Source organism: Ovis canadensis, chromosome 22 (genome assembly GCF_042477335.2).
Source record: "Ovis canadensis isolate MfBH-ARS-UI-01 breed Bighorn chromosome 22, ARS-UI_OviCan_v2, whole genome shotgun sequence".
In the NCBI taxonomy this organism is placed as follows: Eukaryota; Metazoa; Chordata; class Mammalia; order Artiodactyla; family Bovidae; genus Ovis; species Ovis canadensis.
This window is the reverse complement of record NC_091266.1, coordinates 61,634,993-61,652,974: the sequence shown is the minus strand read 5'-3', so window position 1 is coordinate 61,652,974 and position 17,982 is coordinate 61,634,993. Positions and strand designations below refer to the sequence as shown.

At 47.3% G+C, this 17,982-nt stretch overlaps 1 protein-coding gene and 1 pseudogene across 2 annotated transcripts in view; both read right to left on the bottom strand.

Annotated features, from left to right (window-relative positions):
• Nucleotides 1-17,982, bottom strand: part of DOCK1 (dedicator of cytokinesis 1) — a 568,995-nt gene that overhangs the window by 493,645 nt on the left and 57,368 nt on the right. For both annotated transcript variants that reach the window (XM_069566865.1, XM_069566866.1), the window contains exons 3-6: nucleotides 12,367-12,407; nucleotides 8,598-8,653; nucleotides 6,030-6,126; nucleotides 2,683-2,831 (exon numbers count right to left, since the gene is read on the bottom strand). In XM_069566865.1, the coding sequence (XP_069422966.1) occupies nucleotides 2,683-2,831; nucleotides 6,030-6,126; nucleotides 8,598-8,653; nucleotides 12,367-12,407 (343 nt within the window). The remainder of the gene's footprint in view (nucleotides 1-2,682; nucleotides 2,832-6,029; nucleotides 6,127-8,597; nucleotides 8,654-12,366; nucleotides 12,408-17,982) is intronic.
• LOC138427900 (large ribosomal subunit protein eL39-like) lies at nucleotides 779-2,472 on the bottom strand (annotated as a pseudogene).

The window sequence follows — 17,982 nt, the reverse complement described above, 5'->3', positions numbered from 1 at the left end:
AGGATTTTATTTAAAGAATAAACAAAGGCAACTATATAAAGTAAGAAACGAAGAGGTTTACTACCAGCGGTGTGTTCTGGTTAGCTTTCAATAAGACACGAGGATCTTAACCACAGATGCCTGTTACTTTGCCTTTGGGACTTTTCTTTTTATTAAAAGTGTGTTGTTGTTCAGTTGCTAAGTCATGTCTGACTCTTTGTGACCACATGGACTACAGTGCACCAGGCTTCCCTGTTCTTCACTATCTCCCAGAGTTTGCTCAAACTCGTGTCCATTGAGTTGGTGACACCATCCAACCACCTCATCCTCTGTTGCTCCCTTCCCCTCCTGCCCTCAATCTTTCCCAGCATCAGGGTCTTTTCCAATGAGTCAGCTGTTCACATCAGGTGGTCTTCAGCATCAGTCCTTCCAGTAAACATTTAGGGTTGAGTTCCTTTAGGATAGACTGGTTTGATCTCCTTGCTGTCCAGGGGACTCAGAGCCTTCTCCAGAGCCACAGTTCAAAGGCATCAACTCTTCAGTGTGCAGTCTTCTTTATGGTCCAACTCTCAGTACCAAATTTTTTTTTTTAACCATAAGACAAAAGAAAACATCTTTTGAAATTAAGATAAATTCAATTAGAGAATGTCTTTTAACAGTTACAAGTCTAAGAGTTGACAAACGGACGTTGCAAAAAAGCCTCCACTTAGACGAACTCATCTCCTACCTCTCTTCTGTGAAGGCCACACGCCTTAAAGCTCTGTGTGGATGAGTCTGGTAACACGTCAAGCAGGTTTAGTTTTGTGAGTTGTGCTGGACCACTGCACTGTATTTATGTACGGTGGATATGAGTTCCTTGGACAAAAGTCTGTCTTGTTAAGGACTGCATTTCCTACCCAAGTAGTAAATCACGTTTGGAAATACTTCCTTTCCTAACGAGATTATTCCATGACATAATGTATTTTGGTAGCTTCCCACAGCCAAATCAAGCAGGTGGTTTCTGGACATAAGTTCAAAACATGATACTCCAACAGAAAATAAAATCAAAGCTCCAGGAGTTTAGTTTTCAAGCAGGTGGTCTTGAAATGAGTTTCACTGCAACAACATCTAATATCCTATACCCAGCAGCCTCTAGGTTTCTGCGGGGGCGAGGGGAGACCTTCTCCTGTAGTTAATCCAAACAATACATCTTACTAATAATGTAGCTTTTAGAAACTTTTCACACTTGAAAGTTTGAATTACCAGAAAGCAGAATTGTTATAATTCTGATTATACAAAATGCCTTCTTTAGTTTTTCCAGGGCTTCCTTGGGTTGAATGGCTCAGGGCAAAGCTGTCCTATTTTCTGAGCTTTATACTCTAACATGTAAAATGAGGGGGTTGGACTGAACCACTAGCTTCCCAATGTGCCAGCCATCATGGTCCAAGTCTATTTTTACAGACAGGGATTTCCAGTAAGCATTCCAGACGTGACAAATCAAGATCTTAAGGAGTGGATCCCAGTATTCTGTATTTTGAAACTTGTCCAAGTGACTGATATAGACCAGCATCTGGGAACCTTGTGACCACATACTTTTTAAGGCTTCTTGCAGCTCTGGCATTATACGAACAAATAGCTATCCAGTAGGAAAGGGTGTAGCCTCCTTCTGGTTACGGAACCTGGAAGGCCTGAGATGGCTGTGCTGCAGGAAAGAGTGCCAACACCAGAGCATGCACCGCGATGGGTGGGCGAGCGCACCACAGCTCACGGCATTCAAGCAGAGCTGGGTGGTGCCCTGCTGTAAGAGGGAGCTTTTGCATGAGACCTGCTCCTGTAGAACAATTATATGATCTTTATATCAGAAGTACAAATTTAGGGGGCTGGATTTTTTTCCCCAGAAGCTCTCACAAAAGCCCTAATCCAAAGCACTGGTGCAGAAAACCTTACACACAGAAAAATCACCTTCCCGATAAAACGTGCTTGGCTGTTCAGACAGCAGTGATGCTCTCAGAGTGACATGGTAAGATGCCAGTGACCTGGACACAGCACAAACGTGTGTGCCACCTCAAGCGGGAGGCTCCTTATAAACTCAGCTTGCGTCTCCTCCAAGGTCTTCTTTTGGAGTTCTACCTGATCTTACTACCAGTTTTCATTCGAATCCACTGGGGAGTGAGACCACTCTGCTTCTGTGTCTTGGCCAGGCATCACCCGATCCTGAAAGTCTTGTGAGAAGACAGGGCGAGGAGCAAGTTCAACCAGACACAGGATAACAGAGAAAAGAAAAAGAGACTTGCTGGCTTTATTTCTATTTGCCGGATCCCTACACTGGTGACAAGTTTTCAGGTGCCCTTTGAGGTCTCTTCCCACTTTCAGGATGTGGGATTCCACAGAAAGAGACCTGATGCCTATTACTGCACAAAGTACCCTCACATCTGGACTCAGGGTCGAATGCTGTCAGCAGAAAGGAGAAGGCCCTGTCGGGGGAATTGCTGTGATGGGGACAGGTTACCCCATCTTCTTGAAGAGAGTATGTTTTAACAATGACTCAGAAAACTCTGGATCCAATAGAAAACACCTCATGCTTTTAAGAAAGAAAACTGTGCCATTATACTGATGTTAGAAATTTTGTTTGTCGTAAGATAGGATGTTAGTCTCCTAAAGGCTTACGGTGATGCCATTATATCAGTTAACGTAAGCATGAAATCATCTTTTGAACAAACAAACCTGTTTCCATAATCAATTTTGGCAGTGACCTTCTTCTTCAATTCCTTGAGCTCATCCTGCGGCAGAGTTCCAGAAAGAATCTGCGACCGCCACTCGATAAGGTCGTAGATCATGTGTCGGACGCTCCGGAACATCTCCCTGTTATCTTGCTGGATGAGGGGGAAAACCAACTGTTAAGTTATTGATTTAAAAGACATTGTGGTGGTTGTTTATGTTGGATTAATGGTGTTTTCAGCTTGGAACTGAACACATTAGATGGAATTTGGTTCCCATCACACATGAAAAGATTGAAAGGATTAAAAACGATGGAGCATCTTCCATATTCAGGCCAGCGTTCCAGAGTATGTAGCCCTGTACCCAAAGTGGACCCAGTGCAGGATCTGCACTTGGGGAGTCCCAAAACCAGCCCGCGAACTTCCAGTCTCTGGACCAGGAATGGGCAACCCTTGAAGCTCCCTGAGGAAGTGCCCAGTCTACAGGTCTTGCTTAAGGAATCTTCAGAATGCCCTTCGCCCCGATGATTCTCAGCACTGAGAAACTCAACCCAGAGCCCTGGCTGTCAGCTGACTACATGAGGACCTGGCACTAGGCTATGGTGCATTCTGAATGTGCAGAAAGGCTTCTGCAAGAGGCACTATCTGGATCTACAAGCTCTTGGTGCATTTACACCAAAAGGGAAACACACATGAGATTCAGACTTCACGCCTACTTCTCACTTTCTATGTATTTCGAGGGATTTGATGGTACAAAGAAAAGCAAGCTTTACAACAGCATGAGAACAATTCATCAAGAAAATGAAGGATTAACCAAAGGAAAACAAACCCAGTGGTTCTTCCCCAGAACAGAAATCTAGGTGAAATCCGACTATAAATCTAAATTTATAAAACTAAATCTACAAATACATTTAGGTTTATCTGAATCTGACATTTAGATAAAATTCTAAATGTCAAGGTACCAAAAAAAAATGTACATGTGGTCACTGCTACCTTTTAATGTCTTCTCTGCATAGCTGAACTTCACACCTCCACTCTTTATAGCATTTGACCTTCTTTCTAGGAATTTCTAGGATCCCCTCCACTCACTCAGCCTATCACGCCCTAACCGATTATTTTCTATCCTATAAGTTCTCCTTGTTAGTATCATCCTAATCTTAAATTCTTATTTATGTATTTATTTATTGGCCATGCCATGTGGCTTGTAATATCTTAGTTCCCTGACCAGGGATTGAACCTTTGTCCTAGCAGTGAAAGCACCACATCCTAACCATTGAACCTTCTTAAATGAAAACTAAATAATTAAAATTAATGGTTCATTCTAAAATTATGTTTGTTTCCCTCTTTAATTCTCCTTGTCTATTTTCATAAAGCATTACCAAATAACTAAAATCCTTAATATTTTTCTAAACTTGTCTATTGCCACAGAGCAGAGGGAAACAGAATATATAAAAATATTATAAGCAACAAAAATACACGTGCATATATATAATAAGCACATTTCTTTAGCTTTGCACGAACCTAACAGTATAAATCCCTAACAGGCAAAGGTAGATTTTTTTTAAAAAAGGTAACCAGGTGATGGTTAGGAATGTCTGTTACGGAGCTGTATGGCCAAAACCGTGTCCACTAACATATTAGTCAGCATCAACTCCTGTTTGTTTTGCCATATTTTTGTCTAAAAATTGCTAACATGAAATATCGACTCCAAAATTGCTCAGATTTACACAAAATATTCATGGTTAACTTTACGCCTCTAGGTTTTTGAGAACATTTGATGAACAATTACTGCAACTGCTTATTACTGTGTATTTATAGGAAACCACTGTATAATCAAAAGCAATGAGGCTACCCAGAGAGCAGCTGTGGGACTGAGAAGTCTTCTACGATCCCCAGAAACTGACGTACGGCCTTCCCTCCAGCGTCCAAGCTTTGCACTGACAATATTAGCAGATGAGAAATCAACACCCTTAAGAGGAATACAGACCTAACAAAAGGTAATCTTCTGCAAATATGAATTTACGTGCAAAGCAAATGCCCCCGGGGGGATACAAAATGGAAGGTGTCAGGCCCCAACCCTGCCGCATTAATAAGGCTTCTTCCACAATCCAGAGAACTGGGTATCTCGCACAAAGCCAGAATGGAAACCATCTCCCTCCCTCTAAACAGACACGCTGAGATCTCAAAGACTATGTCACTTTCCTCAAATGGTAAGAGGCATTATCTACAGGCCAACAGTGGCAGACAGCCATCACCGTCCACTGCATCCAGGAAGAGGCACCTGCAACGGTTTAAAAGCAGATTTGCATTTTCACGATCGACGTATAAACTTAGAGGGAACTCCAGCTCTGGTGGCCTCAGTCGGTGTTCCAAAGTCTAAAAGCAGCCCAGTTCCCTTTTCAGTACAAGGAAAGGTGAAACCCACGGCCCCTTCCTCGACAGCCACTTCACTGCAATCAGCACAGCTGCCCCGGCACAAAGCTGGTGTAAGGGCCGCAGTCCCCGAGAGTGGCCAGACTACAGGGCAAGGCTGCCGAGCATGACTCGCTCCCACAAGTTCTGCTTCTGAGGGTACCAGAAAAAGCAAAACTAATCCTTTGGCTCAGCAGGGTTCCAAAAGACCTATTCTCTATTGCTAAGCTCTGATTCAAAATCCCATCTTCAAACCTAGAGTCTATTATACAGAGTGAAGTAAGTCAGAAAGACAAACATCGTACATTAACGCATACATATGGAATCTAGGGGCTTCCCAGGTGGCGCTAGTGGTTAAAGAACCCGCCTGCTGATTCTGGAGACTTAAGAGAGGCAGGATCGATCCCTGGGTTGGGAAGATCCCCAGAAGGAGGGCATGGCAACCCACTGCAGTATTCTTGCCTGGAGAACCCCATGGACAGAGGAGCCTGGCGGACTACAGTCCATAGGGTCACACAGACTCAGACACTGACGCAACTTAGCACGCATGGACTCTAGAAAGATGGTGCTGATGATGAATCTGTCTGCAGGGCAGCAACACAGACACAGGCACAGAAATCAGAAATGTGGAGACAGGAGAGGAGAAGGAAGGGGAAGGGGAGAGGGGGCAAACTGAGAGACCAGCACGGAAACATATACGCTGCCATACGTAAACTAGATCGCCAGTGGGAATCTGTCGCGGGACGCACGCTAGCTCAGTGCTCTGTGACAACCCAGAGGGGAAGGATGGGGTGGAAGGTGGGAGGGGGCGCCTCAGGAGTGAGGCCACATATGTTACACCTGTGGCTGATTCATGCTGATCTATGGCAGAGGCCAACAAAATATTGTAACGCAATTATCCTCCCATTAAAAGAAAAACCCACAAAAGCCCCATCTTCTCACCACGTAGAGCTGCCTCCAGATGGTGGACCATTCTCGCAGGGTCGTGGTGACCTCCTGTATGAGTGGGAGGTCGCCTGGGATGACCGTTTCATGTTGCCTGGGAGGAAAGGAAAGGGCAGAGACGGTCACGGCTTCATTAAACAGAAGGGCACCTTGTCAATTTCACACGCAGGTCATAATGTGGAGAGAAAACATACAAATAAGACTGAGTCCACGTAGGTCTCCATATGTCTCTAAGAACGACAAGTAATTTCTGTACATAGCCCGAGAACATTCATACATTACCCTCTGTGTAAGCCGTCTACCTCACATGTCAAGGTAAGATGAAGGAGGCAAATAATATCCCATCAGGACGTCAAGGTCTGAGAAGTGGAAAGTGTATTCATAATATGTGTACCCATCTATTTTATAGGTGCCATAAATTACCACCAATCTGTGTGGCATTAAAATGCAGGCTTGGGATAAGATGATTTTTTTTTTAGATTTTCATCCTGCCTAAAACTCACTCTGTGATAGTACAGAGTTATCCTTGGCGAATACAGGTGAGGTTACAGCTTTCCAGTGTCCATAGGTGCCCTGATCACCAATTCTGGTTACCCTCTTTCCCTTGCCTCTCCACCCCAGAAAGCTAACCCTTGCCTTATTCTTGACTCCTGATCTATCTGTGCACTGCTTTTTATTCAGCAAACCGCTGTTTTCCGGTTACTTGCTCTGGATCAGGCATTGCACCAAGCAGCCCTCCTAATATTTGGGACTGAGTCAGAGACCAAATTTGGTGGCTTGTGAAGTAAGACCACCTGGGCCCAGAGGCCCTGAACAGACAAAGCTCCCACCAACATGCAATGTCCAGGGGGCACTGAGATAGGTCCCCAAGGCCCAGACCTGTGGGCAGGAACCTGGCTGTAGCTCACAGTGGGGATTCCGGGCTGCAAGGACTCAGTGATTGTAGCGGGGGTGGTCTCCAAGGAAGAAACACAGGAGTTCCTGAGAGAGGGCCAGTCCCTCTGGAGAGGTCTGACCACGTGCACCAGTGGGAGCAGCAGGGACCAGGAAGGGGTGCATGGGAGACCACCCCTCACAGGAGTGCTTTTCAGAATAAGCCTTTGATAGGACGTCTTCAGCGTCTCTCACAGGACATGACTGTTTCCCAGTAAGGGTGCTGATGAAGTGTGGTTCACTTCGCTCTGTGATGTCATCCTTACAAAGTTGCACCACTCACTGTGCGAGGACGTTCGTCAGCGGCTGCGCTGCCTTTATCTCACAGAGCCTAAGCTCCATGCGAGGCCCACTGGGCTCTTCCCACTGGCCAGGAGGGACCCGGAGCTCAGTGAGACTTCAGTTTCCCACGTGGAGAGGACCTCCCTTTACCCATTGCGTCCTGATCTCCGCTCTAGATCCTTCTTACCTTCCTTCCTTAATTGGTCTGATCCGTCCCTTGGACTAAATGCCACCTGGTTCCTAGTCTTAACCCAATGTCTGCCTGTCCACCTGTCCGGCGGAGTGTGACTCTACTTATCGAGAATCAACACAGTCTCTTGCGCCCTTTTCTGTTACTCTTCCTAATTGCATTTTACATACACTCATCTGTATACCTCAACGTGCATTTAAAAAAATGATTCCTATACAGCCCAGCATCCATACCGATCCTGATACAAACTGATGTAAAACACATGAAGAAAATATTTTATTCAACGGGGTTCACAGTAGGGTTAAAAGTTTCCAAATTTTCCTCGTTTTACTTCCCTCTGAAATTTCACCTACAAAACAATTTCTCTCTAGAAAAAAGGACCCTCTTACAGGTCATCACATTGATGCCTCTAAATTATTTTCCTTGTTTTAATGATGCACCATGGAACCTCAGAGCCCGACCCAGTCCTTCTCATATGTTAAAAGTACACTGCTTGGAAAAGCAATTTTGCAATCAGCTGCAGAGATGTCATTATGCAGTAATCATATGATTAGTAATTTTATCATTTACATATTTAATGGAGTGCGAAGATGTAGCAGAGACAAAAAGGAAAACATGGTACTGTTCCTTTCTCCAAGTTCACACCTGGCTATTCATTTGCCATTCCTGTCTAATGGGTTCCTGTTCTACAAATGTCCTTTTAATGATCTTATACATCAGTTTTATGACCTCCAAGAAACATACATCACAATCAGACAAAACGTAAATTCACACACACCCCAACCGAACAACTGTTGCTTCACTCCCCACTGAATTTGTATCACATCCTGCAAAGTCTTCCAGAAAAATGGATTCAGGGCTGGGGGGCTGTGCAGCCTTTGCTAGATGGGCTGGCTCCCAGAGGAAGAAGCAGGAAGCTTTCCAAATCCCCATGGCGCTCTAGGAGATTGACTGTGGTCCCAGTGCTGATTGAAGACTCCCTAAAGGCTCAAAGCCATGTTGTAGACAGCTCTAGATCAGAAGTCCCCGCCTTCTCCCTAAACTCCTGTCACCCTGGATCAAAGGCATCCACTGTCCAACCCCAGTGTCGCCCTGTGAAAAGCAGCAAGGTCAAATGCAATCACTGCACAACTTCATTTAAACATCAAGACCAGACTCACCCTTTTCCTTCAACTATGGCTTCTTTAAGATGGATGTACGAAGCAGGAAATATACCCTTTGGGAGGAAAAGAGACAGAAGGTTGTAGCATTGATATGAATACTGACTATCAATCAAACAGCTGTCCCCCCAAAAACGGTGGAGGTGGGGATGACTGGATCACTATTAAATCCGTAAGCCTTTATTTTATGCTAAGTCACAGCACGGCACAGAAAACAAAGTGTGAAAACGGCAACTGAATTCGCTTGTGTTTCAAAGAGGCTGCAGAAGTCTTAGAAGAAAACAGATGCACACTCTGCTTGCAAAGGAAAAATCCCACGGGACCTTCCAGTGTCTTCTCCATAAGTCACACCTCATTTTGACTATGGACACAGGCAGATCGAAAGTCAACTGATGCCTAAAAACAATTTCTGATGATGGCCTCTGACAGCTCTTCCTTTCAAAATACTAAAATTGTCATCAGAAAGCGGGTTTACACGGTTGATCATCACATATGTGCTGACTACTTACCTGACCCACAGAGACTCTCATCAATCTCCAAACAGAGGAGCCATCCAATAAAATACAGAAATAAGGTACATTTCACCCAACCTGCCTGGCTCCAGCGGGGGGACATCAGTTTACATGCAGATGGTGCTCAGCACCCTCCAAAGGAACAGCACACAAGGCCCAACAGACAATTCCGAGGGGAAGGCTCCTCAGGAGGACTGTCAGTCCCGGGCACTGTACGTGAAGGGCCAGGAGCTTCCCCACGAGTTCTGGACCTGCTTCCTGAGCAAGCACACGTCCCCTCCTGGAAGAAGTAGAGGTGAGCACCTGGAGGGCAAGAGCGGGGCACTGGGCACGGGGGTCTTGGTGGCGTGGGGGTCTCAGGCAGCACAAGGCAGACAGGGAGCAGCTTCCTGAGATGCCATGCATGCAGCAGAAAGTCAATCAGCAGGAACAGTCACCTGCTGTGAAAACAGGAGCTTCTGACTGGGTTTCCCAGGCTTCCGACGCCAAAGAATCAACACAGGAGATCCAGAAACCACGCAACTCATCCTGCGTGGAGAGAAAGTGGGCACCACTGGTCCCCGCTCCTCCTGTCTACCAGGAAAGTGGCCACACTTCATGTAAGAAAGAATTATCACAGAGAGGGAAAGGAGTCAGACAGAAAGACGGAGGCTGGGCAACACAGAGGACCAGGCGGACCTGCTGCACAGACACCTCCAGCCACCAGGACAGGTCCCAGTGCACATTTAATGCCAGCAGGTGAGCACTGGCTGGAGGGTGGGGTACGTAAAGCAACGAGTCTCAGCCATGTCCACGTCCACAGGTAGAGACATCCCTCAGTTTCAGTGAAGCTGCTCTCGACAACCCGTGGGGTCACAGAAGGGACAGTGGGAAAATGAGGCTGGAGACACCTGGACACTTGAAATGAGCAGCTTCTTCAGCTGGGGTGATCAGGACCGGCCAGATCTAGAGCTCATTGGTGAATACCGGTAAGAGGATGCTTCTAGAACACAGGGTCGGGTACCTGGGAGTCGAGTCCTTTCTCTGCCACTGCCTGAACTGGGTGGGCCAAAGCAAAATCACAGCGTCTCTAAGGTGTCAGTTTCAACTGCTAAAGAGGTTTTAGATGGAACAATAAACACACCCCTACCCAGCTCTGCAAGCTACAAAGTCAGGTCTCTCCCGTGCAGGGCAGGAAGGACAAGGGCTCACGGAGGCACTGGGGAACCAGGAGACACCCCCAGCTGGGGAACGCGGTGAAAGTGAAAGTGAAGAGGCTCAGTCGTGACCGACTCTTTGCAACCCCATGGACTGTAGCCTACCAGGCTCCTCCGTCCATGAAATTTTCCAGACAAGAATACTGGAGTGGGTCGCCATTTCCTTCTCCAGGGGATCTTCCCGACCCAGGGACTGAACTGGGGTCTCCCGCATTGTAGGCAAACGCTTTTACCACCTGAGCCACCAGGGAAGAGGTACCTGACACCAAATACCAAACAAGCATCAAAAAGTGAACCACTTCCCTGGGACACACCTAACGTGCGAAGTTGCAGCTTTGTCGTGGGTGGACGGGGGAGTCCATGAGCCTAAGGTCGTTAATAAAGTTCTCAATTGTGGCTTTCTCAGATGAAACTGAGGTTTTCATCTGCAGGAAAACGTTCTTCTTATTTTTTCTCAATTAAAGTATAGTTGATTTACAATGCTGTGCTTATTTCTGCTACACAGCAAAGTGCCTCAGTAATATATTGTTCTTCACAGTCTTTTCCATTATGGTTCATCATAGGATATTGAATACAGTTCCCCATGCTATACAGTAGGACCTTGTAGCTTATCCACCCTATATGGACTAGTTTGCATCTGCTAATCCCAAATTATGGAAGAGACAATCAGAGTGAAAACAGAACTTTCTCTGGAGAGAGCTATTCCTCCAGCCACCAGGTTGGCATATCCCTCATTCAGACCTCAAGACTCCAGGTCGTTGGGTATGAGAGACTCACAGTCCAGTCTGAGCTCAGCAGCATCACGATGGAGGTCCTGGCTCCAATCTGCACAGCTGGCTCAGCAGGTTACCCTATTAGCATCTCTCACATCAGGATAGACTGCCAGAGAGCTCAGCCTGGACACCTCTGAAGTGACTGCTACCACAGGATGGACACCTCTCACCTGTCCAGCAAGGGCTGATTGCAGAGAGTCTGGGGAAAAAAACAGAGCAAGAAGGCCCTGCACGTGGACAGCTGGCCTTCAACAGCCTTAGTCACGGGCTCAGGACCACAGGAGGAGCCCAGCCCAATAAGGAGATAATGAGAGGCCAAGTTAAGAAACAAAAGCAAAAGGAACCATCTGTCAAGCATAATTAGATTTTATAAGGTAACGTGGACAGCCTAACCACAGCTTAGAGTGAAACGGAACAGCCATCATTAGGTTCTGTGAAACTAAGAATGGAAAAGCCACAACAGAACCACGTATGGCATGGCAATGATCGCAGCGTAATTGCATGTCTTCGCCCCAGAAACTCAAACAACCACGCATGCAAACTGTCCAGGAGGCAGAACCGCTTTCTTCGGCCAGCTGAAGTCAGTAGTATAAAAATAATTACAAGCAAGAAGGGAAGAAGCCGGCATGAGCGCTGCATTATCATTAAGGATAACGCAAGACTGAAAATCGTGAGCCGTAGTCAGTCTACCCAGATCATTCTCTTACACAACCTGTACTTCAACAGGATGCAGAATTCTACCAGGAAAAGAAGGTCCCAGCTCTCAGGACAACAGGTCAACATCACCCCACACAGCCCAGCCATTCACTCATAGACATGAAATGACAATTTCTACATATATGTGCTGTTCAGAAAACCATTCGAGGGAGAGAAGGATGAATTAGGAGTTTGAGATTAACATATATACACTACTTTATAAAACAGATAGCCAACAGCAATACTTGTTCCAACCAAGCACAGTACGGAACTCTATATTCTGTAATAACCTGTAATGGAAAAGAATCTATAAAAGAAGAGAAATACATATATGGGTATAACTGAATCACATTGCTGTATACCTGAAATGAACACAACATTGTAAATCAACTATACTTCAATTAAAAAATAAAGTTTTCAAAAAAATTTTTAAAAAGAAAACAATTGAGGGTAGCCCACATTTCACAAATTTTCTTAATTCAGAGAAAGAGATATATAAGGACAACTCTTAGGCTCCATGAGACAGAACTGATTTCTTCTCCTAAGGTGATTTATGAAGGGATATGCACTGTGGTTAATAATAGGGACTTACCTTCTTAGACTTTTTTCTTAAGGTGTAACCTCTGTACCACCCTAAACAAACACAAAGGTAAGATAGTTAGTACAGGGACATTACATGGTCCTAAATAGCACCTTCCCACTGCCTAGAACTCTCTATCTGCAGAACCACGGGAGTCAGCCTGTCATAGAATTCAGTCATCCTAAGGTTTGCAGAGATGCTTTGGGGGTTTGTAGAGATCATCTCAAAACCAAGCGTGAAGCCTTGTCAGGGGGCTTCACACAAAGACCTCCAGCTCCTTGGTCTCCATCAGCCACGTGGTCCGGAGGGTGGCAACCAGCTCCAGGAGAAGAAGCCGCCCTTTGACCACGGAGCCCGGGGCAGGATCCGGGGTGCACATTTTCCTGTCTGTCCCTCGGCCGGATGGAGCGGGGTCACTGCCAAGCGCACATACCAACACCCTCAGATCATCAACAGCGGCAGCACAACAGAAATCCTATTGAGAGCCGACTTCCTCCCCCTTCGAGATGGAGGGGGCTTGGGGGGGGTGGGTGGTGCCCTGGAGCAGTCACATCGCACAAAGTGCTTCTGTGGCAAAGACTCGGCCCCCAACAGGAAGCACCAGGCCCAGGAACACAGGCCCACCGACCCCCTCGGGGGCTGGCCTAGATTCCAGTTCCCATTCTCTCCACGTGGGAGGGCAAGCAAACAGAGCAGAAGACAGAAGGAAATGCCCAGTGGAAGGGACATTCAATGCCAGGCAGGATCTGACCACACCCTCGGCCCCTCCGCTCAGGCTGAGGGCAGAAATCGTCCCTGCCAATGCTCAGGGGTCCACAGCTGGTCACTCACCTCCCAACGACTCTGCTACACACTGAATGTCTCCCGAAACACTCTGAGGGTGCTTTAGGCCACCTCACTCCAGGAAAGGCAATCAAAAGCCTAGACAAGTTCCACTATGCTCCCCAGGACCAGAAGGACATCAGCCCCCAAGAGAATGACAAAAAGACTGGGAAAGCACGAGGTGGGTCAGCTCCCAGAGACTAACTAAACACTAGGGTTTTAAAGAAGGCCGAGCACTAAAGACTTGATGCTTTTGAACTGTGGTGCTGGAGAAGACTCTTGAGAGTCCCTTGGACTGCAAGGAGATCAAACCAGCCCATCCTAAAGGAAATCAGTCCTAAATATTCATTGAGAGGACTGATGCTGAAGCTGAAACTCCAGTACTTTGGCTACCTGATGTGAGGAACTGACTCTGAAAAGACCCTGATGCTGGGAAAGACTGAAGGCAGGAGAAGAAGGATGAGATGGTGGGATGACATGACCAACTCAATGCCCATGAGTCTGAGCAAACTCCAGGAGATGGTGGAGAACATCACATGCCAGAGGAGCCTGGCGTGCTACAGTGCATAGGGTTGCAAAGAGTCAAGCACAACTTAGCGACTTAACAAAGTCACCAGTAATAAAGTAACAAACAGTCAAATGCTGGAAATCAGGGATGCGTGAGTGAAGATGCCCAGAAACTGCAAACAGACCTGTATTCCACCAATGACTGGACACCTCTTACAGAGCAATGATTTAACAACCGGAGGAGGAGAGGAAGCAGGAAGTGATGGAGTTAAAATCCTCCGGGGATTATGAACAGATGCTTTCTGAGCATTCAGAAACAAAGCTGCAAATCGCCAGGAGCCTTGCGAAGGATTTGCTAAGACCGAGATTCGACCAGTGAACCCACTTCATTCTTGACAAGGCAACTACACGGTGATAAGGGAGCACGGTGGACACAATGGTGAGGTCTCACGGCGTATTTGGAGGATTATCTCCTGATAGCCCTCCACCGTTTCCTGGGTGGTTTCCATCTGCCCAGCCCATAATCAGTGGCCACCTGGGTCAGTGTTCACAGACAGAAATGGAAAAAGACAGAGGGTCGATGCAGCAAGCTGTTCAGAAGGCCATATTTAATGTAGAGGACTGCCCACTTTCCTGTGATTTTATCCCTCCCATATTTTCAGTATTACCATGCCCTCCCTTTCTTTCCTGAAATTGACATGGGATGAATATCCCAGAACATCTAAGGAAATACTTCCAAGGGACGAGAGAAAGACAGAGCCCAAGACAAAAATAAGCAAAGTTTATAAACACTGTAGAGGAGAAATCCAAAAGACTTACATATGTATGAAGAGATGCTCAAACTTACTAATAATCAGATTGAAACACATATTAAGTTGACAGTTTAAAACACAATTCGCTAGAGTGAGGAAAATTCTAACGGTGCAGGATTCAGGCAGCCCCCGGCACAGAGGGTGGGCGTGTAGACAGCATAAGCAGTGTGGGCAGGACCCTTCTTCCCCAAAAGTATCTATCCTCGCACCCCGGAGCTGCCGCGTATCCAAAGACACTCGCACACCTACCGCGCTCCGTGGGGCGGATGCAGGAGGCAGGATGGGTGCCCATCACTGGGAGGGTGGCTAGTGAAACGTGAGGGTCACTCAGAGCAGTGAGCGCCAGAGACTGCACCTGTACAAACAGGGCTGCGTCTCGGAACACAGCACTGAGCGAAAACATAAAACGAGAATGAGCACTTGCGTGTGTTGGCTGCTCAGCTGCGTCCGACTTTTTGTCTCCCCATGAACTGCAGCCCTCCAGGCTCCTCTGTCCACGGCATTCTCCAGGCAAGAATACGGGAGTGGGTTGCTAGGCTCTTTTCCAGGCCCTGATCCAGGGACTGAACCCAGGTCTCATGCACTGCAGGCAGGTTCTTTACCATCTGAGCCAAACGAGCACTACAACCACATTAATATACACAGAAATATACGCACGCCAGCCAGTACAGGCGCCACAAAAATTCACTTCAAACACAGCAGAAGGGTTTCCCAGGAGGGATTAAAAAAAGATGAGGAGCCTTTTTCTTTTCCTTTATGATAATAGATGGTGGTTTCTCTTTTAACACCTTTTCCAAGCAAAAGGAAAACCTAGGGTTTCCCTTCTCAAGAATTATTGTATGCGTTATTCCTTCCAGCAACTGAGCCCCCAGACTATGTGCCAGAGGTCTCACCAGAGAGCAAATGTTGAAACAGATTAGACCAAATTATTTCTAACCTCCAAGTGCAGATTCCCCTAAGACAAGCAAGGCTCAAACCACAAGCAAGGGCAGAGACTGGGGATCAAGGACAGAGGACAACCCCTCAGAAGGCTTCATGGAGGGCAGCAGGGGGACATGAGAGGATGATGACCTGGCTGCTGCTCTGGCGGGGACAGGCCAGGCAGAATGAAGCCAGGAGCAGGGAGGTGCATGGCTCGCTGAATTAACAAGCTGACTCCCTTCTTCCAAACAGGCCTGGCTCCAAACAAGAGATACCCAGCTCCCCAAGAGACACCTGCCCAATGGCAAGAAGAGGTCAGACATGGTCCTCAAAGTCAGGGAGGGCCCCATCCAGCCCAGGAAGATGGAAGCCACGTCTGTGCACACAGCAGAGCGTTTCCAGCAGGAGGACCAGCACACGCACACTCAAGCGCAGGCGGGTTACCTGTGGACACAGGACCAGGCAGAGCAGAGGAGGCGGGCGGGGGTCAGAGAGGAGCCCAGGGAGGAGCACTCAGAGTCTCCAAGGATGGCTCCAGGTTATAGTCAGGAGGAGAAGGGGGGTGGCGGGTGGGCAGAGCAGCCTCTGCAGAGATCCACTCACACAGCATCTGAGAAGCCCCCAGCAGCAAGGCTAGGACACACCCAAGGAAAAGGCTGGAGCTCAGGTGAGACAGGGGCTTCCCAGGTGGCGCAGTGGTAAAGACTCCATCTTTCAATGCAAGAGACACAGGAGATGCCGGTTTGATCCCTGGGCTGAGAAGATCCCCTGGAGGAGGAAATGGCAACCCACTCCAGCATTCTCACCTGGGAAATCCCATGGACAGAAGAGCCTGGCGGGCTACAGTCCATGGGGTCGCAAAGAGTTGGACATGACTCAGCAACTAAACAGCAACAACCAAGGGTTGGGAATCCACCTGCCAATCCCAGGGACACGGGTTCAATTCCTGGTCCCGGAAGACCCTGCATGCCACAGGGCAGCTAAGCCCAGGCACCACAACTACTGAGCCCACACGCTCTAGAGTCTGGGAGTCACAAGAGAAGCCACCACAACGAAGACCAGCCGCCAGTCGCTGCAACAGAGACAAGTCCACGCAGCAATGAAGACCCAGCACAGTCAAAAGTGAACAAAAACAGAAGCATTTTAAGTAGTTTAGGAACTGCCCTTAAAAAAAAAGGACCTAATGCTATACACTGTCCTTATTAAAAAGGAGAAACAGAGTCAAGCAGCGGGAGACCGCCGCATGATCCTGAAGGCAGAAACCGGGGCGCCGCACCTGCAGGCAAGGAATGCCAGTGAGGACAGCAAACGAGCAGACGGCTGGAGAGACCCGTGGGGCAGCCTCGCGTTCTCAACCCTGCCGACACCTTGACCTTGAACCCTTAGCCCCCAGAACTGTGTGAGAACACATTCCTATTGTTTAAACACCCCACCATTTTGTTGCCTCCACGCCAGGACACCCAGAGGCGGTCTTCACAAGACCTTCCGTTGACAGATGCTCGTGGAAGGAAACGGGATGAAGGTGTGTTGTGGAAGAAAACAGATGATGATCGCTTTGAAAAATCCGAATCAAGTTCGAGCGCTGTGTTTTCATCACGAGAGCACTTTCCTAATCTGGGTGCAACACTGCCGTCTCCCTCAGCACAGCATACACCCCTTGGAGATCCTTCTGGAAATAAGCAGGTGGCAGGACCCGCACCTGCTTGGGCACTGGAGAGTCACTTTATCAACACCGGTGACCTGGGTTCACTTCTCCTGTCTGACTGACCCTGGACATATCCAAAAGGACCCCTCGAAGTCCCGTCCACCTCCACGGTGACCTGCAAAGTTTTCTTCTTTGCTCTGTGCTCCAAGCCTCCATGAGCCTGAGATGAACAAATTAACCCTAACTTGCAGGTAAATGTGTTCTCTGAACCTGAATATGAGGAGTGATCATCTAGAAATCATATTCTCTGGAGCAATCCCAGCAGTATCCTACCCTGAACAGGATCACAAAGAAAAGGGAAATGAAATGTGACCAACAGAAATAAATTTTCTTAGGGGGAGAAAGTGGAAGGGGCTGAGAAGAAGAGAATGCCACAGGCTAACACAATCCACAAAATTTAAACAGAATGAGAGCAAAGAGCAGGAAAACAATTATTCCACTGTAATCCAATAACGATCAAGTCACCAAGTTTCCCAAAAGCAATGCGTTCCCCTCCTGCATTTCTCTGATCGGAGTCTAACTAAAACCAAAAAGGCTGTTGTCAAAGGGGAATTGGTCTTCCATTACAGGGTCTTTACAAACACTGGGATATTGTATCCAGCGCTTGGAAGATGGATGAGCCCAGAAACCAAATGCTCACTGAAGACTCCTTTATCATGATGTTGGCCAAAACGTCAATGCCTGCCACCATTTTCGTTTAAGTTAAACGTACAAAAAGGATCACCGACTTGCCGAAGGACTCTCTTGTTTAAAGAGTGCATTCTTCCTACGAAGCAAAGAACCAGAAGTCACGGTCCCCACTACCCGGGGCTGCACAGGAAATTGCTATCTGTTCAGGAATGACGTCACTGTCCACTGTTT